Here is a 27,940-nt window from a genome sequence, read left to right as displayed (position 1 = left end):
GTATTGTTGATGGTTCCAAGTAAGCAATTTTAGTGAAAGGAAATTAGATAGTGAGTATATCAAGTTTCTTTGAGAAAAAAAATAAAAAAGAACTCCCTTTCCCCTTTTCCCCTTTTGCCTGTATTTGCTGACCGGCCCTCCCTCCCAGTCACCCTCCCGACTCCATTTGCAGAGGTCACCCGGGAGCCTTTGCACAGCCCGAGACTTGCATGTTCCCTCTAAAGAAACCGCAGCAATCTGTCCCCAGACACTCGTCACCAGAGCTCTGGCTACCGATTGTGTGAAGACCATTTTCTGGCCACGTACAATAGAGCCGATGGCTGGAAAACCCTGTAACACGTTGCATCGGTAAGATGAGTTGACGGCTGGAGAGATGGCTCCGTGGTTAAGACGCATGCCTGCAAAGCCCAAGGACCTGGCTTCAATTCCCCAGTGCCCGTGCCAAGCCAGATGCACAAGGTGGCACACGCACCCGGAGTTCGTTTGCAGTGGCTGGAGGCCCTGGTGCTCATTACTCCCTCTCTCTCTTTCTCTGTGTGTGTCTCTGCATGCAAATAAAAAAATGAATAAAATATTTTTAATATAGGTTTTAAATTAACATTTTCTTATCTCAGCATGGACCTCTCTAAAACTGAAATAGCTATTTTTTTTAAATTTTTTTGTTTTTTCGAGGTAGGGTCTCACACTAGTCCAGACTGACCTGGAATTCACTATGTAGTCTCAGGGTGGCCTTGAACTCACTGCGATCCTCCTGCCTCTGCCTCCTGAGTGCTGGGATTAAAGGCATGTGCCACCATGCTGGGCTTAAAACTGAAATAGCTTTATAGAAACTTATCTTAAGCATAAGCTTCATTATATTTTTTTTGGTAACATTATAAAATGTAATGAGATTTCCTCATTTTTGGATGTCTGTGATAGACAAGTTAAAAACTTGGAATTAAAGGAGAATATCCACTCATTGTTTCAAAATATACATGATTACATATCGCTTGTGCTGGGTCCTAGAAATAAAAACACCATTAAAAGTTAGTCTGTCCTTCAGAGGCTAGTGGTCTGGAAAAGGCATGCAAAGAAACAACAAAGGAGGGGGCCCCCAAGATGCTTTAGGGGAGATGTTAACTCAGGTTTGTGTGCAGGAATATAAGCCTTAAAAAATAAAGATGAAGCCAGGCATGGTGGCGCATACTTTTAATCGCAGCACTTGGGAGGCAGAGGTAGGATTACCACGAGCTCAAGGCCACCCTGAGACTATATAATGAATTCCAGGTCAGCCTGAACTAGAGTGAAAAAGATGAATGAAGCTGGAGAGATTGCTCAGTGGTTAAATGACCTGGCTTGTAAAACGTGATGTCCCAGCTTCGATTCCCCAGTACTCACATAAAGCAAGATACACAAAGTCGTGCACGCATCTGGAATTTGTTTGCAGTGGCAGGAGGCATGCCCTGGCGTGCCCAGGCCCTGACTCTCCCCCCCCCACCCCCGTCAAATAAATAAATGAAAGTGTTTAAAAAAATAAAGATGGATGGGCTAGAGGGATGGCTTAGCAGTTAAGGCGTTTGCCTGCAAATCCAAACGATCCAGGTTCGATTCCCCAAGACCTACATTAGCCAGATGCACAAGGGAGCACACGCATCTGGAGTTCGTTTCCAGTGGCTGGAGGCCCTGGTGAGTCCATTCTCTCACTCTCTGTCTCCCTCTTTCTCTTTCAAACAAATAAATAAAAATGGAAAATTTAAATAAATAAATAAATAACAATAAAGATGGAAGCAATTAAAATTATGCCGCCCCTATGATACAAAGGTCACTATTCTACGTAAGCACAAGGTATTGAAACAAGATGTTCCTCTTTGAACAGCCAATGGTTCCTGCTGCTGTCGTACAAACCACTTTTTGTGTATAATTTTCAAAGGAAACTCTGGAATCCAGTCCACCAGTGATGTGTAGGAACTATCTCATGTGGTAGGAAGGTGTAGCAGACAGCTTCAGGTTCACTGAGATGAACTTTCAGACCAGGCACAGTTATGGAGGAAGGGATTTTTATTGAAGCTTACAGATCCAGGGGAAGTTCCATAATGGCAGAAGAAGCTGGCCTGACTTCACAGGCCCAAGCAGACAGAGAGAAGTACAAGCCTAAAGGCCAAAAGCCACAACACACTTCAGGAACTCCAGCTAGGCACACTTTGCATATCTTTAGATTGAAATCTGAAACCCACCACCACACCTTAAGATCACCCAGTGGCATTGCCTCCAGCCAGGTAGCCATCAGATGCAAACTACAAACAATAAAGAACCCAATATATTGGGGGCCATCTATTCTATTCAAACCACCACGTTCTGCCCCTGGCCCCCAATAGATTTATAATCATCACACATTGTAAATTGTACACAGTTCAGTTTTAAAGGTCCCCACAGTCTTGACCAATTTAAGATATTAAGACCTGTAAAATCAAACAAGTTAAACATTTCTAACATATAAAGGCACAGAGTAAACACTTTCAACTGTTATAAGGCATAGCAAGGAGAAACTAAAACAATGCAAACTCAACCACCATCAAACAAACACGAAACTGATGCAGTTCAAGTCCAAGACTGACAGTCTCCAGATTTTCCAATTCTGCCCCTCCAGCTGGGCAGAGTAGCCTGGGAAAACTTCCATCCCAGGCCAACAGTGCACTCCATGGTAGCCCTTGCACAGTCCTGGTATATCCAAAACTTCTTGAGGTCTTCATGCAAACCATGGTCCATCTGCCAAAGGCTCTTTCAGCCTATCAGGGCATCATGCCTTGCCTCATGCTGCATCTCAGCACCAGCTCCTGGAACCATGTGCAATTCATGATCACTCCTCGCATTTTCCAAAGGCTCTTTCAGCCTATCAGGGCATCAGGCCCTGCCTCATGCCACATTCCAGTGGCAGCTTCTGGAAGCATGGGCAATTTACGACCACTCCTCGCATTTTTCATGCTTCTGAAACCAATACCAGGTGTGTAGGACACAGCCGTATTCTTAATTCACAGACAAAATAAATCATAACCTTGAAGAGCAGGTTCCTTCTCCAGTCAACTCTTTCCAAAGGTGTTTGCATTTCATCCTTTCCATAGTAAAGCAATTGGACCATCTTCCTTTAAGATTGCTAATGTGTTTGACAACAACAGATTCAGTAACCTAAAACCAGTCTCAGTGCCTATAATTTTAACTTGCTTAAAGTTTTCCAGCTTAAAATCTTAAATCTCCCAGTCCAGTATCTTTAGCCAAGCACATCAGTCCATTACAAATTTAACCTTGATCAAACTCTCTGGGCCTGGGCAGCAGGACGCAGCCAGCCCTTATGCCAGTAGCCCAGTTCCAGCAAAGTCCTCTGCAGTCTGTCCTTCCCCTTAGAAAACTCATAAGCCAAGCCTCGAAGTTCAATGCTGTCTGCACTTAGCATTCTCAGACTCTCATCAGAATAGTCCATAAAACTTGGCCTACCACTCCAGAAGACATCTTCAGTTACAAGCACCAAGTCCCTGCCTATTCCTCCAAAACAAAGGCTCCAAAAGATCAACATCCACATGGCCAGGTTCATCTCAGCCCACTCCTCGGTACCAAGTTCTGTAGCAGACAGCTTCAGGTTCACTGAGATGAACTTCCAGACCAGGCACAGTTGTGGAGGAAGGGATTTATTGAAGCTTACAGATCCAGGGGAAGTTCCATAATGGCAGAAGAAGCTGGCCTGCCTTCACAGGCCCAAGCAGACAGAGAGAGAAGTACAAGCCAAAAGCCAAAAGCCACAGCACACTTCAGGAACTCCAGCTAGACACACTGCATATCTTTAGATTGAAATCTGAAACCCACCACCACACCTTAAGATCACAGGTGACATTGCCTCCAGCCAGGTAGCCAGCAGATGCAAACTACAAACAATAAAAAACTGAGTATATTGGGGGCCATCTATTCTACTCAAACCACCACAGAAGGGTTGTGAAGGATGTGCTAATTACAGTAAAGGCACCTAACAGATTATCCACACATCAACGCTAGCAAACCAGTTATGCTTCCCAGACCAATTAATCTTCATGTGAAAATGAGTCCTTTTAAAAAAAAATGTTTAATTAATTTATTTGAGAGAGAGAAAGGCAAATGGTGAGAGAAAATGTACATGCCAGGGCCGCTATCTACAGCAAACGAAATGCAGACATATGTGCCACTTTGTGCACCTCCAGACACATGCACCCCCTTGTGCATCTGGCTAAAGTGGGTAAGGGGGAACCGAGCCTCAAACCGGGGTCCTTAGGCTTCACAGGCAAGCGCTTAACCGCTAAGCCATCTCTCCAGCCCTACTATCTCCTCTTATGAGGGTGCCCATATTCAAAGTTGAGCGAGTAAGGGTAAAATTGAAAGCAGTGGAACAAATCCATGGATTTTTCTTGTTATTTTGCTTATTTTGGAGAAAAGTGACAAGAAAGGCATTGTTCACTGTAAGGGTTTCACATAGCCATTATCTATTTAAGTGAATTGAAGTTGATGTCATTATCAGCGTGTCAAGACGTTTCTGCCGTGATGTCAACACGGCTGCTGTCCTTTACGCCTGGCTCATCTAGCTTACTGCTCACGGGTCCCGACAAGCAAAGGGCATTGCAGGAGACAGTGGAAGGACAGAAGGGTGAATGCGCCAAAGTTCCAAAAAAAAAAAAAAAAAAAGACATATTCAAATTGATACGCAGCATGGCTTTAAGTCAAGATAACATTTACTCTGGCCCTTACAGGAAGAGAGGGGGAGAAAAGAAAAGGAGTAGAGTTTTAAGTAGTGAGAGAAGGATGAGCCAAGACAGCAATATAAAAATTCCAGTAAGGGAGTATTAGGACCAATGGTTACTGTCTAGATGGAAAAGGGGCCCTGAAAGGGGAATGAAGCTTTTGACAGCAGAACACTGAGGCTGAATGCCAGGGATTTTAGATTTAAAGTAGGAACTACACAACCAAAATAATTAAAACATAAAAGTGTAACAATTAACCTAGAAATATACTTCACCTGTACGTGTGGGAAAATACATATTATCATTCAACAAGCTGACGTTATTTGTTTTAAATTCTATTTATTTATTTGCAAGCAGAGAGAGAGAAGAGAGACAGACAGAGAGAGAATGGGTGCACCAGGGCCTCCAGCCACTGGAGAGGAACTCCAGACGCGTGTGCCCCCTTGTGCATCTGGCTTACGAGGGTCCTGGGGAATTGACCATGGGTCCTTTGGCTTCGCAGGCAAATGCCTTAACCTCTAAGCCCTCTCTAGCCCTCAAGTTGTTTTTTTAAAAAGTTTAAGCCGGATGTGGTGGCGCACTCCTTTAATCCCACCATTCGGGAGGCTGTAGTAGGAGGACCACCGTGAGTTCGAGGCCACCCTGCAATTACCTAGTGAATTCCAGGTCAGCCTGGGCTAGAGTGAGACCGTACCTGAAAACCCAAATAAATAAATAAATAAGTTCTCTGCTTCTATAGAGGCCTTACATCAAAGACTAATTCTATAAGAATGTTGTATATGGACAATTAAATCATTTTGATGATGAAAAAAACATAAGTACAATGAGGTTTGCCTTACAACTTAAAAAAACCAGCACTATAAAATAGTCATGGATTTGCTACATGTTTCAAATACAGAAATAAATATATGCATCTTTTTCTAAATTAGAATCTTTCTCATAGATTATGATGATGGGTCCAGGCTTGATAAAAAAGGAAACTATGTACCAAGGAATAAAATGTTGGGCTGGGGAGATGGCTCAGTGGTTAAAAGTTAAAGGTTAAAGTGCTTGAAAAGTTTGCCAACCAGGGTTCAGTTCCCCAATGCCCACGTAAAGCCTTCTGCAAAAACTGGCATATGCGCCTTGAGTTTATTTCCAGGGGCAAGAAGCCTCGCTGCACCCATACTCTCTCAAATAAAAAATGTATTTTAAAAGCTGAGCTGGGCATGCTGGCGCATGCCTTTAATCCCAGGACTCAGGAGGCAGAGGTAGGTGGATCATCGTGAGTTCAAGGCCACCCTGAGACTACATAGTGAATTCCAGGTCAGCCTGGGCTAGAGTGAGACCCTACCTCAATATATAAAGTTGTAGTTAACTGGTAAAGGTGGCAGATAAACGGAAGTGCCCGTGGATAGTGACGCATACTGCGTGTTTGCAGAGACACTTAAACAGTCATCAGGTAGGATGGCGGCGGCAGCGGAATGCATGCAGTGATGGTGTGAGACTTTGAATTTGAAGGCCAGTTGTATGACCTGGAGCATGTCTCTTGGGTTCCTTATTTTCTTTTTCTACACATTTATTTCTATAAATTCATTTTCTTTGTCTATTAAGTAGGGTAATGATCATCTACCTCATAGAAAATAATAAGCATAGCAAAGTGCTTTGTGGAAAACTTGATAGCTTTTTGAGAAATAAGTGGGCTGGAGAGATGGTTTAGTTGTTAAGGCACTTGCCTGCAAAGCCAAAGGACCCAGGTTCAAATCCCCAGGACCCATGTAAGCCAGATGCACAAGGGGGCGCATGCATCTGGAGCTTGTTTGCAGTGGTAGGCAGTGCTGGGACACCCATTCTTTCTCTCAAGTAACTCAACAAAGAAAAATATATTTACAAAGTAAAAACTTCTGAATAAGATTCTATCGTGTAGGGCTGGGGAGAGAGTTCAGATGATAAAGTGCTTGCCTACGCACTTCCCAGCTCTGGGGAGGTGGAGACAGGCAGATCTCACAAGTCTGCCACTCTACCTGTGAGAAGTCTGAAGACGACAAGGTTTGGAGTGCGAAGCGACCTTCTCCTTTTAGTCTGAGCAGTCTCTGGTTTAGTGAAAAGTTGGCTTTTCTTGGAATGGCTGGCAGAAGGCAATGTATTAGGAACTCTGGGAATGCACCCAGTGTGATAGGAAGATGGGGAAGGAAGAAGTGAAACAGAAAATAAAATTGCAAGAAAATGAGGGAAGAGGGAAGTCACAGAGCGAGTAAAAGTTCTCTCCGTCGTTTTGGAGGGACCAGGCAACCTCTATGAAAGATACCTGACACTTCAGTTAAAGTGATTAAGGCTGGAGAGATGGCTTAGCAGTTAAAAGTGCTTCCCTACAAAGCCAAAGGTCCTATCCTAGGTTTGATTGCCCAGGACCCACATAAGCCAGATGCACAAGGTGGCACATACACCTGGAGCTTGCTTGCCGCGGGTGGAAGCCCTGGTGCGCCCACTGCCTATCTGCCTGTCTCTCTCTGCTTCTTTCTCTCACACAAATAAATTTTTAAAAAATTTCCTAAGTGACTTTGCTTTACTTTGGCTAGATCTCTCCCTTTCAACCTTGAGCAGTGTAGCAAAGGTAGCCCAGCAAAGCCCACCAGCCTGAGTTCCATTTCCCAGTACCCGTCTACAGTCAGATGCACAAAGTGGCTCATGCACCTGCAGTTCCTCTGCAGTGGCAAGAGTCCCTGGTGCACCTATACACACACACACACATTCTCTCTCTCTCTCTCTCTCTCTTTCCCCTTACAAATAAGCAAATAAATATATTCAAAATTAAGTAAGTAAAATCCATACACAACAGATAGGAAAACATGTGTGCAGAATTTCTCTCTCGTCTCCATGCCCAGTCTGCAAAATTAAAAAAAAAAATAAAATAAAAAACTTGCAAATCAATTCTGCACTCCTCCCTCTAGCTAGGTCATTGGCTCATTGCGTGTGCGCATTCCTGAGCCTATGTCGGGTCTGGCAAGGCTGGATGCTCACGGACCGCGGCCCAGCCCCCACTCTCTGGCTGCACAGCGCCAGGGGGGAGCCGGGTAGGTCAGCCTGTCCCTGGACATCATCAGGTCAGGCCACAGAGAGGTCCCCGGGGGGTACATTCCAAGCATGCTTGCGGCTCTCCCCCGGCTTGGTGCATGCACTTCCAGGTCGCGGGGGCGTGGCAAAGTCACGCGAAGCTGGTACCTGACACCAGGTGCGCGCTTCTTCTGACTGCTCTTGTCACGTTCGGGTGAGCTTATTTGGGACAGACAGACAGAGAGAGAGAGAGAGAGAGAGAGAGAGAGAGAGAGAGAGAGAGAGAGAGAGAGAGAGAGAGAGAGAGAGGGACTGAAGGATGCAGATAGAAACAACAGGACAACATGGGCACACCAGGCCTCCAGCCCCTGCAAATGCACTGCAGATGCGTGCACCACCCTGTGCATCTGGCTTACACGGGTCCTGGGGAATCGAACCTGGGTCCTTAGGCTTTGCAGACAACTGCTTTAACCGCTCAGCCCGGCCCTCGGGTGAGTTGTGAACCTGGCTTGGCGCCCAGGGAGGAGGTGCAGAGTGACCAACGCACATCTCCAAAAAAAAAAAAAAAAAAGAAAAACGCACATTCCCGCCCCCGACCCCCCCCCCCCACACACACACACGGGGATGCAAAGGAAGACGCAGAAAGCCCCAAATTCACGGCGACAAGCACAGACTCGCCGCTCCAGCCGCACAGCTTGGCGCTGCACACAGCTCAGCGCGCTGGTCTTAGGAAAGGGGCCTCCCGCTCAGTGCGCCTGCGCGAGCGCGCCCGCGCCCCGCCCCTCCGGCTCGCCGCAGGCCCCGCCCCTCCGGCTCGCCGCAGGCCCCGCCCCTCCGGCTCGCCGCAGGCCCCGCCCCTCCGGCTCGCCGCAGGCCCCGCCCCTCCGGCTCGCCGCAGGCCCCGCCCCTCCAGCTCGCCGCAGGCCCCGCCCCCGCGGTGACGTGACGCGCGCGCCGGGAGGCGGGGCCCCGTACGTGCGCATGCGCCCTGCCGCCTGTGGCGCTCCGGCCGCTCTCCTGGACGGGAAGCTGCGGGATTTGGTGTCCGCGCCGCCTGCCGGGAGCTCGGGAGGAGGAGGGCTGGAGCGGAAAAGTTGTCCTCGGCTACGTGAGTCCTACATAACCCTGTATCGTGCCTTTCCGGCCAAGGTCGATGACAGCCGGTCCCGGGCTCCCGGGTCTTGGCCTACCTGGAGTTCCCTCCGCTCCCTCCATGTCCCTCCCCTTCCCTCTCCCCCCACTTCCGGTATTCGCGTTGCGAGTGCAGTGACCCCGGTGTGGAGTGACCCCCGTGTGCAGTGACCCCGTGCACTCACGGCCATGTGCAGTGACCCCCCCCGGGTGCAGTGAACCACGGGTGTGCACAGTGACCCCATGTGCAGTGACTCCCGTGTGCAGTGACCCTGTGTACCGTGACCCCCTCCCCAGGTGCAGTGACCCCCGTGTGCAGTGACCCCGTGCACTCACGGCCATGTGCAGTGACCCCCCCGGGTGCAGTGAACCACGGGTGTGCACAGTGACCCCATGTGCAATGACTCCCGTGTGCAGTGACCCTGTGTACCGTGACCCCCTCCCCAGGTGCAGTGACCTCCCGTGTGCAATGACCCCCTGGGTGTAGTGACTCCCCCCCCGTGTGCTGTGACCCCGTGCAACGTGGTCATGCGGCTCGTCAGGAAGGACATAGAGAAGGACAGTGCTGGCCAGGTGACCCTGGTCCCCGAGGAGCCCGAGGACATGTGGCACACGTACAACCTGGTGCAGGTGGGCGACAGCCTGCGCGCCTCCACCATCCGCAAGGTGCAGACCGAGTCGTCCACGGGCAGCGTGGGCAGCAACCGCGTGCGCACCACGCTCACGCTGTGCGTGCAGGCCGTGGACTTCGACTCGCAGGCATGCCAGCTGCGGGTCAAGGGCACCAACATCCAAGAGAACGAGTACGTCAAGATGGGCGCGTACCACACCATCGAGCTCGAACCCAACCGCCAGTTCACCCTGGCGAAGAAGCAGTGGGACAGCGTGGTCCTGGAGCGCATCGAGCAGGCCTGTGACCCGGCCTGGAGCGCCGACGTGGCGGCCGTGGTCATGCAGGAAGGCCTGGCCCACGTCTGTTTGGTGACACCCAGCATGACCCTCACCCGCGCCAAGGTGGAGGTCAACATCCCCAGGAAACGGAGAGGGAACTGCAGCCAGCACGACCGCGCCTTGGAGCGCTTCTACGAGCAAGTGCTCCAGGCCATCCTGCGCCACATTAACTTCGACGTGGTCAAGTGCGTCCTGGTGGCCAGCCCGGGGTTCGTGCGGGAGCAGTTCTGTGACTACATGTTCCAGCAAGCCGTGAAGACTGACAACAAACTTCTGCTGGAAAACCGGTCCAAATTCCTTCAGGTAAAAAAAAAAAAATCTTACCCACAGGTAGTTGACAAAGGGCAAAGGCATTGGTATTAACTGTCCCTAAATATTTTAGAACTTGGAAAATTAAAAAAAAAAAAATCTGGGGCTGGAGAGATGGCTTAGCGGTTAAGGATGTTAAGGCTCTTGCCTGCAAAGCCTAAGGACCCAGGTTCGATTCCCCAGCACCCACATAAGCCAGATGCAGAAGGTGGCGCATGCATCTGCAGTTCATTTTCAGTGGCTAGAGGCCCTGCTCTGCCCATATTCATTCTTATTCTCTCTCTCTCTGTCTATGTAGCAAATAAATAAAAATACTTTTATAAAAATTAAAAACCTGCAGGCTGGAGAGATGGCTTAGCGGTTAAGCGCTTGCCTGTGAAGCCTAAGGACCCCGGTTTGAGGCTCGGTTCCCCAGGTCCCACGTTAGCCAGATGCACAAGGGGGCGCACGTGTCTGGAGTTCGTTTGCAGTGGCTGGAAGCCCTGGCGCGCCCATTCTCTCCCTCTCCCTCTATCTGTCTTTCTCTCTGTGTCTGTTGCTCTCAAATAAATAAATAAAAAATGAACAAAAAAATATTTAAAAAAAAAAATTAAAAACCTGAAGCTGGGATTGCAAATGGGATAATGAAAGGAGACTTGTTTTACTGCCTGGCACAATCACGCAGCACGCTTTGTCCTTGCAGGTGTGAAGCCTTGTTGATGCTTTTGTCCTTAGGTCTCTGTAGGCCCGCTAGTGGACGCTCTCAGTCTCTTGTCTTTGCTGCTGTGGCTCTAGGTGCACGCGTCCTCCGGGCACAAGTACTCCCTGAAGGAGGCCCTGTGCGACCCTGCCGTGGCCAGCCGCCTTTCCGACACGAAGGCCGCTGGAGAGGTGAAAGCCTTGGACGACTTCTATAAAATGCTGCAGCACGAGCCCGGCCGCGCCGTCTACGGACTCAAGCAGGTGGAGGCGGCCAACGAGGCCATGGCCATCGACACGCTGCTGGTCAGCGACGAGCTGTTCCGGCATCAGGACGTGGCCACGCGCGGCCGCTACGTGAGGCTGGTGGACAGCGTGAAAGACAGCGCGGGCACCGTGCGCATCTTCTCCAGTCTCCACGTGTCCGGGGAGCAGCTCGGGCAGTTGACGGGAGTAGCTGCCCTTCTCCGCTTCCCGGTGCCGGAGCTCTCGGACCAGGAGGGTGACTCCAGTTCCGAAGAGGATTGACGCCTGAAACCTGGCACGGAGGCCGCCACCCGTGTCGTACGCCTTCGCTGCTGCCTCTCAGCGTCCTGCGACTGCCGAGAGACGTCTGATCCCACTGGGATCTCATGTACTTGGTCATTTCTGGTTGGCAGGACATGTGTTCAAACGAAACAATAAACTAAAAGGAAATAATCTCCATGTACTATTTTCATTACTGAGGATAATTTTTTTCCTAATACTTTGAAACAATTTTGAGTATCTAATAAGAATGCTTAATCTATTATTTGGATCAGATCTTAAACCACACGTTGCATTTTAAGAGATTTGTTAAACCATTCGTTTTTAATATAGTCTGGCTGCTTTTTGTTATAGTGGCATTTACTCTAAGAACACATTAATTTCAGGTCATAGAGCTTTTATGTACCAGGGATTCTCAAGGGAATAAGAGGCGTTCAGGTGACATTAAGGGGTGCTATTGGCTCGTGTGGCTGCCTGGTGCAAACTGGAGGTCGTCGGTCTGGGCTTCAGTTGTTTGCAGTGCCGCGTCGTTTTTGTTCATTTGTTTACTGGCTGTGGCCTGTCCTGATGATGTCCTGCCTTGCAGCACTCCTTACTGCAGCCAGGGAAGTGCCGCACACACCTCCCAGCTTAAAATACTCCTCTTACTAAGTATTTTTGGCAAGTACTTCTAAGTGTTCAAGAACATTGGCAGTCAAAATTCAACCTGATGGGGCTGGAGAGATGGCTTAGCGGTTAAGCGCTTGCCTGTGAAGCCTAAGGACCCTGGTTCTAGGCTCAGTTCCCCAGGTCCCACGTTAGCCAGATGCACAAGGGGGCGCACGGGTAGAGTTCGTTTGCAGAGGCTGGAAGCCCTGGTGCGCCCATTCCCTCTCTCTCCTTCTATCTGTCTTTCTGTGTCTGTCGCTCTCAAATAAATTAAAAAAAAAATTCACCTGATGTATTACAATCCTTAGTTTAGACAAATAAGTGGGAGTGGTCATGGGGGGGGGTAAGCCCCGTCTCGGCGATGCCGGCCTCGTGTAAACTTCGCCTTCTGTTTTCACTCTTCTTCACGTGTCACAGACTTGGGGATTGTTTCTGGTAAACTTCCTGACTTGTTTAAACTTTTTCATCCTACATTGGGAACTGATACTTCTTTATCCTTCAAAATAAGTCATATTTTTGCATATTTTCCTCATAATCTAACATTATTCAGATTAGCATTTCATTTTAATTCCCCAAGTATTTAGCTTAAAAATATTACTGAAGGTGTTTTGTTAAATAGAAATGTAGGAAGGAAGCCACTAACTTTTTTTTTTTTTTAGTAGTGCTTTATTTATTTATTTATTTGAGAGTGAGAGACACAGAGAGAAAGACAGATAGAGGGAGAGAGAGAGAATGGGCGCGCCAGGGCTTCCAGCCTCTGCAAACGAACTCCAGACGCGTGCGCCCCCTTGTGCACCTGGCTAATGTGGGACCTGGGGAACCGAGCCTCGAACCAGGGTCCTTAGGCTGCACAGGCAAGCGCTTAACCGCTAAGCCATCTCTCCAGCCCGCCACTAACCTTTTTAAGGTTAAAATTTGGAAATGAATACTGGCCTCATTAAGAACCGGGAGGTTTTGGGTCATCTTACACAGTGCCGAGTGCAGTCTGTCAAACCTGCCAAGTACACTGGAGGCTGCGGATGCGCCAGTTTGTCTCTGTCAGCTTCATCGGGGAGCTCTGAAACCTCAGTGTCTACACTGAACCCCAGACAAGTTAACCTTCCACCCCGAGAAGTGCTAGTTTTCCCACAACTACGAAGCTGGTCTCAGTAGTCGTCAAGGCTAGGAACTGACGGAAAATTCCAGTAGTCATCAAGGCTGGGAACTGACAGCCTGGCACGGTAGCCTGCGGCCTTCATCCGTCCTGATTTGCTAGAAAGCAGCGGCCAAGGGCCGGGAAGGCGACTTGCATGCTTGCACAAGCGTGCGCATCCCTGGCACCCACACACAAGTCCTCCGTGGTCGCCTGGCGGGGAGGCAGAGATGGGGGGAACCTTAGCACTTGCCAGCTGTACTGGCATAATGGGTGATCTGTAGGTTCCCCATGAAACCCTAGCTCAGAAATGCAGCCTGAACAAGGAAGACACCCCGTGTTCGCATTTGGCTTCCACATTTGGTATGTGCTGTCTCACATGAACATCCACGTGTGATGTTCTCACACTGCACACATGCAACATAAAAGTAGAACACGGGACTCCATTCAAGTCAGCTTTCTACACGCACATCCACGATGCGGTTGATATAAACATGGGCAATTGCTTTTTTGGCAGGGCTGTGAAATCTGGTTGGGTTCAGTGGCCATAGAAAAGAATCGATCTGAGGGCTGGAGAGATGGCTCCGTGGTTGAGTCCTTCCTGTGAAGCGTGAGAGCAGGTGCCCTGGAATTGTGTTCCCGCCGGTTGCTTACCTCCACACAGGCGAGTGCACGGGCAGTGCCAGGGCACACGTGTGCATGGGCGTACACAAACGCCACGTTACACACGGGGCAAAGGAGAAATAGATTTCAGTTGTGAAAATGTTACAGGAATTAACTGCCCATACTCAGTGATCTGTAACACCACTAAGTAAACCCTGGTGTGTTTTTTTCTTGTCTATGTAAAAAAATTCATTAATTCCTTTAGTTTTTTTAGGTAGGGTCTTTCTCCAGCCCAGGCTAACCTGGAATCCATTGTGTAGACTCGTGCTGACCTCAAACTCACAGCGATCCTCCTACCTTGGGCCTCCCAAGTGCTGGGGGTAAAGGCGTGCACCATCACACCTAGCCTTCATTCCTATTAAAAAAATTTATATCATTACCAAAAATGTGATTTATACTAGACCATACTGGAAAACAAAAAGATGGTTAGAGCAAGTGAAACAAAAAAAAAAAAATTGAGTCCTTACTGGCTTTTCTAACAACCAAATGAGCAGTAAGTGTTTGCGGATCGGAGTCATGTAATTTCACCCGCTGCTCATCACTGTGGCGGAAGGAGCAGGCGGTGAAGGTGCCGACGCCCACGCCTTACCACCTGGTGCTGTTCTGTGTGCACGCGGGTTCCAGCAGTGCTGTCGGTAAGCAGGGAGACGCTGCCCCAGCTAAGCCACGGGACACCCCCAAGAAGTGCTTTTTTTTTTTTTTAATTTTTTACTTTGCTGTAGACACGTCAGGTTTTTTTTTTTTTTTTCAGGCTCCATATTTATACATTGAATCCCTTAATTTTGCAACTACATTAATCCCATCATAAACCTCGTTGCTTTTTCTCTCAGATGCCATAGAGTAGCTTTCTAAAACTTATTTTCCTTTATCTCGTTATATCAGTCACTTTAGCTTTTCAGGCCTGTGGCAACTTCTGTCAACTTCAAATTATCTTTAGTAGAAGTTACTTATAATTTCTATAATAACTTCTGTAATTCAGTATTCTGGAATTGAAATTCTGCCTCCTAAAACCAGACAAAACTATATGAAACCTTTGTTGGTCAAAGGGTTTTTGAGTTTTTAAATCATGGGTTTCCATGGGAATAGGTCTGCCTGTTTATGTCGAGTATTAGAATTTGTTGAATTACAAGTTAAATCGGCATTTCTGAGGATGCGGAGAGCTGGAGAATTTCAGCCTCCATCTGGGGGCCCAAGCTTAGCTGTGGGCTTGCCGTATCTGCGTTGCAGCAGTCATTAAGTGGTCCCTTAGCAAAGTGGTGGCTCATGCCTGTAATTTCAGTTTCTCAAGGGCAAGGCAGGAATGTAACAAGCTTCAGACCTTGTCTCAAAAGGCCAGTTTTGTAGCTCTGCTAGCGTTCTGTCTCACGTGTGAGGCGCTGAGTTCCATACCCAGTACAAAAAGAAAAAAATGGTGATTCATAATTTTCTTAGTGTCTGCTTTAAACTTTCCCTGGGCCAATTGGGAAAAACATGTGAACAGCCCTTGAAAGAGGTCACTTTGAAGGAATAATAAATTTACCTAAAAGTGAGAAGAAACCTCCAGAAGTCAGTGTGGAAAGGCAAGGAGGGGAGGAGTACTAATCATAAAAGCCTTCCACATCGCAATAAGGAGCTTGGATATACTTGAGAAACAGCGGTGAACGGCATGATACGCTCTCGGTCCCTGCCCACTGGAGGAGGCAAGAATGTGGGCGGAAGACTGAGGAGCAGAATGTGTATCAGAACAGTTCCAGAGGCGCCGAGGCAGTGACAGTGTGCCTTGCAATCAGAATGAAGTCATTAGGCTCACGTTATCCTGAAGACTTAGGAGAGAATAGAACCCAGTGGTGAGCTCATGATTCCTTGTGTCGGGAGGCAATGGGCAGGTCACAGAAACCAGCTGACTCACAAGGAGAAACAGTAGCTCAGTTTGAAGCATCTGGGCCATTTGGAAGGCTCTACGGGGTTTCTTTGTCCCTTACTCCATTTAGGTTTTGCCTTCTCCACGAGGTCTTCCCAAACCAGACTGTTTGAAGCTATTACTTAAAAAATGTATTAGAGGAGCTGGAAGAGATGGCTCAGCAGTTAAGACAATTGCCTGCAAAGCCTAACGACCTGGATTTGACTCCCCATTGGCCATGTAAGCCAGATGCACAAAGTGGTGCGTGCATCTGGGGTTTGTTTACAGTGGCTAGAGCCCCTGGCGTGCCCAAACTCTTCTCTACCTCTTTGCTTACAAGTATTCCAATTCAATTTACAAAGAAGCTTTTTGTTGTTGTTGTTTGTTTTTTTGTTTTGTTTTGTTTTGGTTTTGGTTTTCTTGAGGTAGGGTCTCACTGTAGCTCAGGCTGACCTGAAATTCACTATGTAGTCTCAGGTGGCCTGGAACTCACAGTGATCCTCCTACCTCTGCCTCCCAAGTGCTGGGATTAAAGGTGTGTGCCACCACCCGCTGGCCAAAGAAGCTTTTTTTGTCAGGATTCTCTAAGTGCGAGGATTAGCGAACTGCCATTCATTCGAGGCAACAGCTGACTTCGGCTGGCCTGGGCCTCAAGCTGCCGATCCTGACACGGCGTCTGACTTCCCTCCAGACAGTCTCTTCACATCCCCTTTGCTGCTGTATAACCAGGCTCAGAACTCCCACGAACACCTTGTAGTTTTATTTTCATCTTAACACCTGAAAATAATTGTTTAAAGATTTGATCCTGACCAGCCTACACCTCTGATGATATACCATTCTCACTAAATGAGTCTCTGGCAATGAAGAACCCCCCCCCCCCCGGGGTGAAAGGTTGAAGATCCTTGTGAAAAGCACGAAGCCAGGCCCGGTGGCACGTGCCCATCTACAGTCTAGCGCTGAGGGGCCGATGCAGAGGATGGGGGGTTCCCGCAGTCTGGACTCCGTAGGAAAGTGCTGTCCCAAAACCAAACAGACAAACTACTGTTTCAGTTAAGATTTATAAACCTCCCCCAAACAGCTGTCTTCATGGTGATGTCAGTGTTTGCATTTGTGCTGAGATTCAGCACATGTGTTCTAGAACACAGCTCTGTAAACCCTTTTCATCCCTGTTCTGCCCAAGAAATGTCTTCTGTGATTGTAGATGCTAGGTTCAAAAATTACAAAGCAAAAGTCGGGCGTTTAATCCCAGTACTCGGGAGGCAGAGGTAGGAGGATCACCATGAGTTTGAGGCCACCCTGAGACCATATAGTGAATCCCAGGTCAGCCTGAGCTAGAGTGAGACCCTACCTCAAAAAACCAAAAACAACAACAAAAATTACCATGCAGGCATTTAGTGATCATCGTAAAGAATATATTTCAAAACAATTTTTAGTAGTTAACTAAAGATGAAAACAAATTTGTTTCTTAAGATGATGGCTCTGCTTGTACATTTTTACCAAGAGAATTCAAATCTGGCCACACGGTTGGTCCCGCTGGGCATGGACCATCTTCAGCATTTTCAAGAGCTGACTGATACTCAGATTTTACGCATCGTCAGTGCTGAGATTGGCGCTTCTCAAGACCATGTAGTAAACAGCCGCAAAGGGGTGTTAGGGTCATTGCAGAAGCTGTTGGATAGGCTGGTCCTAATCCCAAGCACAAAATCTTTTTTTTTTCTTTTTTTGTTTTTCATGGTAGGGTCCCACTGACCTGGAATTGACTATGTGTTTTCAGGGTGGCCAGGAAGTCATGGCGCTCCTCCTACCTCTGCCTCCTGGGTGCTGGGACTCCAGGTGAGCGCCACCATGCCTGGTCAACAAACGTTTTATTGACAACTTCCGTAATGAAGCTTTTTTTTTTTTTTTTGGTGACATACATTTGGTTCCGACACAGCCAGTATGGATGGAGGCAGGGCAGTGTTTGTCAGGCAGCAAATCCAAGAGAAAAATGTCCTGGCAACCCAGTGCCTTCGCCTCACGCTTCAGCAGCAGACAGGCTATGACAATAAAGTAACTGTGACAAGTGCAAGGTCCTGCAGGGAGGGCCTTAAAGAGCGTCACCTCTTCCAAGAACCATGAGAAAGCTATTACCTTCCCATAAGAAAACCGAAATTAAAAGCCATATAACTTTCGAATGTGAAGAGGCGCCCACCAGGTTACTACACTAATATACGTTAAGAACACCCTTTCTACTTCTCAGTTTTCTTTCTGAAATAGAAAAAAAAAAAAATAGTATTTCTGTAGAACCAGCCCGAATTTATGTACTTATTTTGTATGGTTTTCATTTACCACCGTTTAGTTATCTCACGAGAAAACAATGGCTCAGTCCCGTAATCTCTCTAGCACATGGTCGAGTGTGAGGAAGTACAGAGAACAGTCTAGGGATGTCGCTCGGTTCATGTAGACAATCACCTCGCATGAACAATGCCGCGGCCTCAGTCCCCAGCACTGCGTAAAGCAGTGTGATGTGCTCATGCGTAATCTCAGCGCCTGGGAGGCGGAGGCGGGCGTACCGGCAGCTTCCAGGTCATTCTTAGCTATGCAGCCAGTTTCAGGCTTCATGTGACGCCGTGACAAAACAAAACAAAGCATGAAGATACAGAGAAAGTGTGTGGAAACAAAGTCCTTCATTTTGCTCGATATATACTATATCTGATTTTATTTTATTAAGTTTGTCTCTTTAATTTTAAGCCCATCATCTCCATGCACACATTCCTTCAAATAATTATTTACTGAGTGCCTTAAGAGGCTGTGGTGACGATGTATGCACAGGTTAAGAAACCCTTTCCTTCCTTTAATCCATAAACTAAACGGGGGCCGTGGTCACACACGACCCAGCACACAGGGATGCAACAGTGTCACAGGTGGCCCCTGCACCTCAGGTGGATCCCAAATCAGCATCAGGAGAAATGCCCAGTGCACTCTTCCAGGGCCTGCAGAGCTCACTGTGGAGTAGTGGCCAGTCCTCACACTATGGTAAAGACTGACCTGCACTCCCCTCCTGCTGCGGAAGTCAAGCCAGTGCAGTGTCTCCCAAAATGCTTTGTATCCCACAAGATGACTTCAGGATCGCAGCCTTGGAAAGCGGCGCCAGGGCTTGTGCCTGGTAGGCAAGTACGCCCCCTCCCCTCCCCGGGGCTTCCAGAGAGTGGCGCTTAAGGAACCCCGACTATCCGTCAGGGTAGACCGGCAGCCCCACGCAGCTGGGGCTTCTACAAAATGAGAATAGTTGCAATAACGAACCAGTGCTTGTTGCGGGATGAGTTCCTGTTTAGGAAAACAATTCCAGCAGATTTTAGTTATAAAATTTCTTCAGAGGTGGGAGGTCCTTTTGAGTTCAAGTTTCAGTTGCAGAAGTTTCATGTCTGGAATTTTTCATCAAGTCCTAGTGTAAACATTAAGTAGAACTTTTTGTTTGACACGGTTGTGAAAAATTGCTCTGTGGATATAAAGCATTTTAATCTTGTTTTTTCAGCTCATTTGATCCTGTCACCATAATTTATAGTTTATTTTTCTTCCGCAAGCATTGTGTGTGTGTGTGTTTAAGTGCGTGTAATGAGATCAAGGAGGGGAAGATTAAAATGCATTTCAGTAGATGGCATCATAAAAGGTTAAAGCTGAAAGGAGCCTCCTACGTGATGCCCACTTCGTTCTGCAGATGCACAGAGGCCCACAGAGTTGGTAACTTGCTCTAAGTCGCACACACAGGAGTCTCTCACTGGGCCCACACTCCTGTTCTAATATCCCATTTCGGTTTCAGGGACAACTTCTTGTGGCCAGTGCACATCAGGAGCGCGCTGGGGTCAGGGGAGAAGGAATGGTGCGGGGTTCAGACGTGTCAGCCCTCCTGCGTGTCAGACCACTCTGTCTCTGGGAAGACACTTGATGGGCATGGCTGGCTCAGGAAGACTTTACCCCTCCTGCCTGTCTTCTGCAAACTGTGCCAGGGCCGACTGTGTTCCGGGACGCTCCTAGTCCCCAGAGGTCCTTCACGGAGAGAGAAGGCCGCAGTCCTTTCCTGCCACCCCCTCCCAAGCCAGGACAGGACAAGTAGGAATAGTCAAGAAGATGGGAGCGTCCCACTCCCACGAGGAGGTTTGCAGATCTGAACTCGGCGAATCCCCAAAGCCCACCCCACCACCCCGCACCGCACCGCACCGCTGTCCAGAGGAGTGGCCCAGGGGCGGGGGGTTGGTAGTGCTGCTGTTTACACTGTGGTCCGGCGATGCCGAGCTTCTCCAGAGGTGTGAGGTATTTACCAGGGAATCCATAAAGCTGGGCAGAGGAGACATTGGAAAAGGAACTTACGCTAACTCCCCCACTAGAACTTAAGTGTGGAGTGAGCAAAAATGGGGGACTTTGAGAGATTCCGCAACCTCCGCATCAGCAAGGATTTTGTTCTCTTTGACTCACCGCAAAGCGGCTAAACCAGAAAAGTGAGCTTGGCTCTTCACAGGACAGCCAAGGGGACAGTGACTGAGGACATTAGAGTGCTGTGTTTTTTCCTCTCTTAAGCGGGGGTGGTGCCACCACCCCAGAGAAAAGCACAGCAGCTGGGGGCTGCAGGCGGGAGAGGAAGGGACAGGCTGCGGGAAGGCAGACCCACTGGGCCTTTCTCATTCCGCGCCCTCCCCTGACCCTTGCTGGAAAACCCAGGAAACAGTAACTCCTGGCTTTCATTGCATACTTCACTAAGTGGCCCACATGCGCTGGGTGTGGCAGAGGGAAAGAAATTTTCCACAGAAGGTACAGACAAACACAGGGTATCTGGGAGAAGGAATGTATTCTGAGGATAATTCTCTGACCCTTGTGTCTAAAACGTCTTCCCAGCCTGAAGTGAAAGGGAGGAGAACGTGTGGAAATAGGAAGGATCAAGACAAAAATGTCCGCTTCATCTAAACCCATATACTTTTCAAGGAACGAATGTAACATCTACGGTTCTCACTCTGAGCCTAACTCCCCCTGCAGCTGCATAGAGCGCAGTGGATGGGCAGGGTTTTTCCATCCCCCCCCCCCAATCATTTTTGCCCTTCCTCTCACTCCTCTACTTGCCCAGACTCAGTAAAACCCTGGGGGAAACGGAGGGAATAGGCAGGAAATACAGACTCAAGGCCCTCCTGAACCTCTTGAGCCCTCCCAGCCCCCAGGTTGGCGTTGCATGTACCGAGCGCCCCGCGTCCTTGCAGACGAGCTGGAGCTGGAAAGTAAGGGAACTGGGTTTCGCATTTGGCGCTGTGGGAAGGCTCCCGCAAACCCAAAGTTACAAACTAAGTGAAACGCTGTCTCCTCCGGCCACCCAAGGCAGCAGCGTTAGCATTTGCACCAACAGTGCATTTGTGACGAACACGTCGATCCAGGGACCGACCGGGGCATCTCCAGACGTGAGGACTGATCAGCGCGCAGCACAGGGCGGTGCCAGGTCCTGCTCTGTGGCTGTGCGAATCAAAATCATCTCTTGGTTTCTTCTGCCATGGAGGGAACGAGGAAGAGCGGCCTTCGGGTCCTGGTCCTGTGGCCCTCAGACTATACATGGGCAGTAATGACAACAACTTGTTTTTACGAGCAGGTTAAAATAAGGCTTCAGTGTCTTTCCTAGTTTTTTAAAAAATATTTTGTACCGTATTTCAGAAAGCTGCCAAACCTTTGGGTTTGGCCGGCTGCTAACTTGTAGTCTGCTAGGAGCAAATTCCAGGGCTGGGGGGGGGGGGTCACTTAACTAGGAATGCTTTGCCAAAACACTCCCTTATTTTCAAAATTGTTGGGGGTATTTGACCTTGGACATTGGGGGGCAAACGCGATCATTTAGCCATTTTGGCAGCGGTCCATGACAATCCTGAGGTCTGCAGCAGGGTTACGCTGGCCTGCCACATCCCAGCGGCTCGCGGAGTTGCACAGCCTCCTCTTCCTGTGATTCTCCTCCCGATGCTCTCCCAGAGAAGCACGCAGTGGGAAAGCACACGTCTTTATTTTCGCTGGAATGTTCTTTCCAGTTGGCCGATTATTTCTCAAAGCAGGCATTGCCAGTCACTTAAGAATTTTTCAAATCACATTGATTCCCACCTCCCCACCCCCATAACAAGTCAGAATATCTGGAAAAGGAGCCTAGGCATCCACACACTTAAAGAGCTCCCCGGCCGCGTCTTGTCTGGCCGGGCTGGACCCCAAAGTACAGCAGGGTGGTCCATGGCCACACTGCTACTCAGCTCTCTGGTAGAAGGAAGAGAAAAGATGTTGACATTCTGAAAGGGCAGCATTAAAGAGTGGATGCGGGCAAGAGGGATGGTTTAGTGGTCAAGGCACATGCATGCAAAGCTCAATGGCCCAGGTTCAGTTCCCCAGTGCCCATGTAAAGCCAGGTGCACAAAGTGGCAAATGTGTCTGGAGTTTGTTTCAGTAGATGGAGACCCTGGTGCACCCATTCTCTCTCTCTCTCTCTCTCTCTCTCTCCCCTTGCAAATCAATATAGTGGATGAGAAGAATGTATATGGATCAATACCCTTATGTATGCTTAATTGCCATTGTACTTTCACAATTAGGAGCAATAATGATGGCTCTGTGAATGCTCACTGATACTTTTCATGCAGACGTGTGTGACACGGTCGGAAGAGGTCACAAGGGTAGAGCAGGGCTGCAGCGATGGCTCGGAGGGTCAAGCACTTGCCACGCAAACATGAAGACCTAATTTTGTTCCCTAGAGACAACATGGAAGAAAAGCACCCAAGACTAGCTGCGCACACTTACAATTCCAGCACTAGGGAGGTGGAGACAGACCAATCTCTGGCAGCAGCGGCCAGCTGGCCTAACCTACTCGATGCGCTCCAGGACAACGAGAGATCCTGTCTTCAAACATAGATGGCATTCCCAGGGAGTGGCATCTGAGGTTGCCCTCTAGCCTCCACACTTATGGGGATATATGTGCACACACAGTCACACATGTACACCTGTGTGCGCGCACACACACACACACACACACATACACACATATTTTTATGAGAACCAAGTTTCTCTTCCTGGAAGGATAGTGTTTGTAATCTTAATCATGCAAAAGCTTTGCACACAGGGCATGCCAACAATACCCGTGGTGGACAAGCATGAAGTCTGGGCACAGGAAGGCATTCCCAGGGAGTGGAGTCAAGAGACGAGATGATTCTTGGAGTTGGTCCAGTCTTTCGCCGATCTGCCGTGACGAGAGTGTTGCTCATGGCCGCGTCACCTTGAGCAAGTCCTGTCCCTTTGTGCATCCTCCTCAAATTCAGCTTCATGCGCTCTGATGTATGAAATCAGAAAATGGTAAGAACCTTCCTCACCCAGCTGCAAGGAATTTGTAAATGCTAATCACTAGTAGGTAGGAATTGGCAAGAGCTCAGTTTAATTCAGTTTTGTTCTCCCTTCCTCTGGCATTTTTGCACTGCATATGCCACCAGGATACCATGCCAGCATCCATGCAACGCAAAATATGTGCCACGCCTCTTCCTGTCATAAATGCCTAGCAAGGTGCTCCATCAAGGTGGGTGTTGGGATCGGAACAAGACGTCATCAGTCACACTCAGCAGGAGATGGGCTAGTGGCTTAGTTCACAGTATTTCTGCACCCCTGCCTTAATATCTGGGTACTTAGGCATGTCTCACATAGCACAAAAAATTCAAGGCAAAAAGCCACTGTTGTGAGTGATAGAAGCAGAGAAAGAGGAACATAGAAGAGCTCCTTTGAGTTGTGAAGGTATTCCAGGAACACTCACCCTTCCGGAATACCGCTGAGAGCACACACAGAAAGCCAGCCGGCCGCCTTCCAAGAGGAGGTCCTGCCTGTCCAGAACCACGGGGAGAAGTGGCCCGTAGACACGTGAAGCACCGTCCGCGGAGGCTGCTTGTTTATCAGCCGTGAGCCATCGTTAGACTCCAGTCAATTACAGCTAATATCAGTTCTTCAATTAGACAACAGTTACTCTTTTATTCTGTGTAGCCATCTTGAGCCATACGCCGCATGTCAGTGATTCTTTCAAAATTGTCCTACTTCTCACATCTATCAGCTACCTATCTATGTACCTACCTGGCACCTATGCGCCTCTCCTCTCTCTGTCTCCACCCTTGGATCTTTAAGCCATGCATGAGTCGTAAACAGACCACAGTGCTCTTCCTTTTTCTCAGCCATTGAGAAGCAGCAGCTCTGGCAATGTTAAACACTATAGACAATTTTAGAAGATTCAGCTCCAACAGGGAGCTGTTTCTAGGGCAACGTAGCTCCGGGAATTGCTACTGCAGTCAGCCTTCGCCAAACTCCTGGATTTCTTTTAATAATACTTCTGAAGATACGTTTTTATCTATTCATTTGCAAGCAGGGAAAGAGAGAAAGAGTGGGTGTGCTAGGGCCTCTTGCCACTGAAAACAAACTCCAGATGCATGCACCACTTTGTGCATCTGACTTTACCTGGGTACTGGGGAGTCAAACTCTGGCCATTATGCATTGCAGGCAAGCACCTTTAACCACTGAGCCATCTCTCCACCCCCAAACTCCTGAATTTAAAGCTAAGTAAGAACAACTGAGAACAGTATGTAATGGTTGCAAACATCAGATTGGCCAGCCAGAGGTCGGCTGCCCGCGCACTTTGACCAGGTGCAGGGCGGCCTACGGTGTGCTCATGTCCTGTACCTCTTCCTTCCATTCGGAGCCGCTGTGTGGCTGGAACTGCTATCCCCTTTCCTCACCAGGAAGTGTGTGGGTGCCGGGCAGCCAGACCAAGTGAAAACGTCCTAGTCACTTTAAAGTCATCAAAGTTAGAGATCTAACATCTACTGTGAGCCTTGCCAAGGACGGGCACGGCACTAATGTCGGGATCACTGTGTGCACTGCTCTGGCATTGGCACCCTGCAGGCAAACCAGCAAGTGCACACCCAGTTCAGCCACCTGCTGTAGAGCACCGTGGGCCCTGAGCCTGGGACTGACATCAGCCTGAGCCACGGCCTAATGGCCTGTCAGCCTTTCGTCCAGCCCCACAAAGGATTTCCACTCCCCCATAGCCTCGGTCCTTAATTCGCAGGGAGCTCTGAGGTTCCCCAGAGAACCGACCCACTGAATTTCTAGTATTAAAGACAGCATCCTTTTCAGGGCTCTTAGCTGCTAAAAAACAGCAGTAGCAGTGGGTCATGGCGGCACACACCTTTAATCCCAGCACTCGGGAGGCAGAGCTAGGAGGATCACCGTGAGTTCAAGGCTACCCTGAGACTACATAGTGAATTCTGAGTCAGCCTGGGCTTGAGTGAGACCCTACATTGGGAAAGAAAAAAATCAAAATAAATAAACAAAATAGGCGTAGCTTACCTATATCAACTAGCTGAATAATTAATACAGAATTAGTGTTATCTGGACTTTCTGAGCATTTATCTGAAGTTTGACTTCACCTTGTTCACAGGCTGCTGAAATCACAGTCAGTGTCTGAGTCACCCTCAGGAACTGGTCCTCTGGGCAGACTGCAATGATGGTTTATGTAAATAGTTGCTCTCTAAATGTTCATCCTGGGAAAATCTCAGCAAGGAATTTGCTCGTTGTCCCAAGCGTCAGGAAGGGCCGGGGCCTCAGGCAGCGCGGGGATTCCACAGCCTTGGTCTTCTTGAGGTCAACTCGGGCGCCACTTGTTAACCCTCAGCTCTGCTTCTGTCCCGCTGACACTTGGGTCCTAGGGAAATGGGGAGCAGGAAAAGGGAAGGTGGAGGGCCGCTGCACTCCCAGCCCACACCTATCCTGAGCCCCACCCCTGTTTTCTGACCCAGCTGTCCTTCAGCACAGAGAAGAATCAGCTAGCAAATACGTCCAGGTTTGCTGCTGAATACCGAATTTTAAGATGGGTCATGCACAAAAATTTACCCCAAAAGAGCAGGACCTGTTGGCATTTTTACTCTGGTCAAGTAAAACTTAAATTCCGTGAGGAGTCTAAATTAAAAATACAAAACCTATAGGTGATGCTTTTCTTTCACGGTCCCATGGTTGCCAGATTTAGGGAAAGGGTGTACGAGTCATATTTCATCCTAAAAATATACTATATTGTTTGTCTGGAATGAAAATCTACCTAGATGCAGCCCTTCTACATACCCCAGTCCCTCTCTGGGCTCCCTGGGTAGCCATGATTAGCATGAGCAAGGGAAGCCACTCCTGGTGATGCTGGAAGGCATGCTGCTGGGTGAACTCCTGCCCAGGACAAGCCTTCACTTCAGTTTGGGGCTTTTGTCACAGCACAGAAGGGCTGATCTTCACCTGTGTTTGCAACACACTGACCCAAGCCTTCAGTGATGTCTTTGAGTATAACTGACTGCCCATATGCCAATCATTGGTGTTTTATGTCTTAAAATTCTTTTACTCCAAGGAGATACCTGTCTGTAAACTGTCTCTACAGTAGTATGGTTGTGTTTATGATCTGATTTGATAATACCAGTTTTCTTGCATAATAAAATTAGTAATTGGGGCTGGGGAATTGGCTCATTGGTTAAAAGTGTTTGCTTGCCCAGGTTTGATTCCCCAGTACCTGCATAAAGCCAGATGTATAAAGTGGCGAATACATCTGGATTTTGTTTGCAGCAGCAAGAGACCCTGAAGTTCATTCATTTTCTTTTTCTCTCTCTCTGCCTGCCTTTCTTTCTCTCAATCTTCTTGCAAATATATAGATAAAAATATTTTAAAAATAAAAATAAAATTAGTAACTGGTAATTACAAGTAGTTTACAATCTTGATAAATCAAAACAGATTAATTTAAAGTACATAATTGAATAAAAAGTAGATCACAAAAGTTTTTTTTTTAATATTTTTGTAAAGTTTTTATTTATTTATTTATTTGAGAGCGACAGACAGAAAGAGGCAGACTGAGAGAGAGGAGAGAGAGAGAGAGAGAGAGAGAGAGAGAGAGAGAATGGGCGCGCCAGGGCCTCCAGCCACTGCAAACGAACTCCAGATGCATGCGCCCCCTTGTGCATCTGGCTAACATGGGTTCTGGGGAATCGAGCCTCTAACCAGGGTCCTTAGGCTTCGTCGGCAAGCACTTAACCGCGAAGCCATCTCTCCAGCCCCCAACAAAAGTTTCTTAAGCAAAGGAACAACATATAAGAAGACAGTATTTAGAAGGGCTAAGACCACCAGCTTGGGGGTAAAACCATCTGAGTTCAGTGTCTCGAATACTATTTGTTGACTTACTTTGCCAGCCTCCTCATCTAGAAAACAAGGCTCACCTCAGTTTGTTGATGTATTTGTTCAAGATTATTGATGCTTATCAAATGCCTGGCCCAGAGCAAATGTTCGAAAATATTTTATCTTTGTTATGTGTTAAATCTACAGCTTACCTCCCTGGGTCTCAATAAATATCCCTGATCTCTGAGAGCATTCATCAGTTTGAAAAGGAAATCAGCGAGTCCGTAGAAACTTTACTGTTTTCAAATAAAGACAGTTGTCTTAAGGGAAGAAATAAATGAGCTAGGGGCGTGGGCCAGCTGGTAGAGTGCTCTCCTAGCTGGCAGAGGGCCCTCAGGACAGCGGGCACACCTGTAACCCAGCGCTGGGGAGGTGAGGAGAGGCACGAGGATCAGTGAAGCCGAAGCTCAGCCCTGGCTGCACAGTGCGCTAAGTAAGACCAGCATGGCGCACAGGAGAACCTGGAGAGAGGGAGGGACGGAGAAACAAAGTGATGGTCGTACAGCCAGCTCATTGTGTCACGCATTAATACTTAGGTGTTTCAGTGTTGCAGTTGGTATTCCATTAACCCCAGGGAAGTACCTGTTCCATGCCAGGGCAGATTTCATCACGCCTTCTCCCTCAGACCCTGGCAGTGCCCTCCTGCGGGCAGGACGGGGAGCTGGTGGCTGTGGGAACTGATTTGCAGTAGAAAGGCAAGCGCGTAACTTGTGCTGTACACTTAGCAAAGGATTGAAAACACAGATGTGGAAAAAGGTGAATTATGAAAGATTTATTAAGGGAAAGTTGAAGTAACAGGGAAAAAGGCAGAAAAGCTTCCAAGCCAGGCTCCCCTGGGAGTAGAGAGGTGAGAACTGGGAAAGTCTCACGTGGACACTCCGGTCAAGTCATTTCATAAATTAGATGTGGATGAAGACAAGCATCATTGACAAGTTCAAATGTTCCAGAAAGATCTGATTGGTTGACGGATGCTCAAGAAGGGAGGGCAGGCTCAGGAAGGGCCCACCAGCATGGGAGGGAGTGGGAACGAGGCTTTTGCGAGAG

At 48.3% G+C, this 27,940-nt stretch overlaps 2 protein-coding genes across 3 annotated transcripts in view; both read left to right on the top strand.

Annotated features, from left to right (window-relative positions):
* Itga1 (integrin subunit alpha 1) overlaps window positions 1-27,940 on the top strand; it is a 147,902-nt gene that overhangs the window by 8,492 nt on the left and 111,470 nt on the right. The window lies entirely within an intron of this gene.
* On the top strand, window positions 8,750-11,722 carry Pelo (pelota mRNA surveillance and ribosome rescue factor). Of its 2 annotated transcripts, XM_045139024.1 has the most exons (3): window positions 8,750-8,877; window positions 9,348-10,154; window positions 10,935-11,722. In XM_045139024.1, exons 2-3 carry the CDS (start codon window positions 9,429-9,431, stop codon window positions 11,364-11,366), a joined length of 1,158 nt encoding a protein of 385 aa, XP_044994959.1. In that variant the 5' UTR covers window positions 8,750-8,877; window positions 9,348-9,428; the 3' UTR covers window positions 11,367-11,722. The 2 variants fall into 2 exon arrangements, with proteins under 2 accessions (XP_044994959.1, XP_004665005.2); XM_004664948.2 differs by lacking the exon at window positions 8,750-8,877 and having other exon boundaries at window positions 9,200-10,154.

The sequence above is a fragment of the Jaculus jaculus genome, chromosome 20, assembly GCF_020740685.1.
Source record: "Jaculus jaculus isolate mJacJac1 chromosome 20, mJacJac1.mat.Y.cur, whole genome shotgun sequence".
Lineage (NCBI taxonomy): Eukaryota > Metazoa > Chordata > Mammalia > Rodentia > Dipodidae > Jaculus > Jaculus jaculus.
Note: the sequence above shows the minus strand (reverse complement) of the source record. Positions and strands in the feature narration are given on the sequence as shown.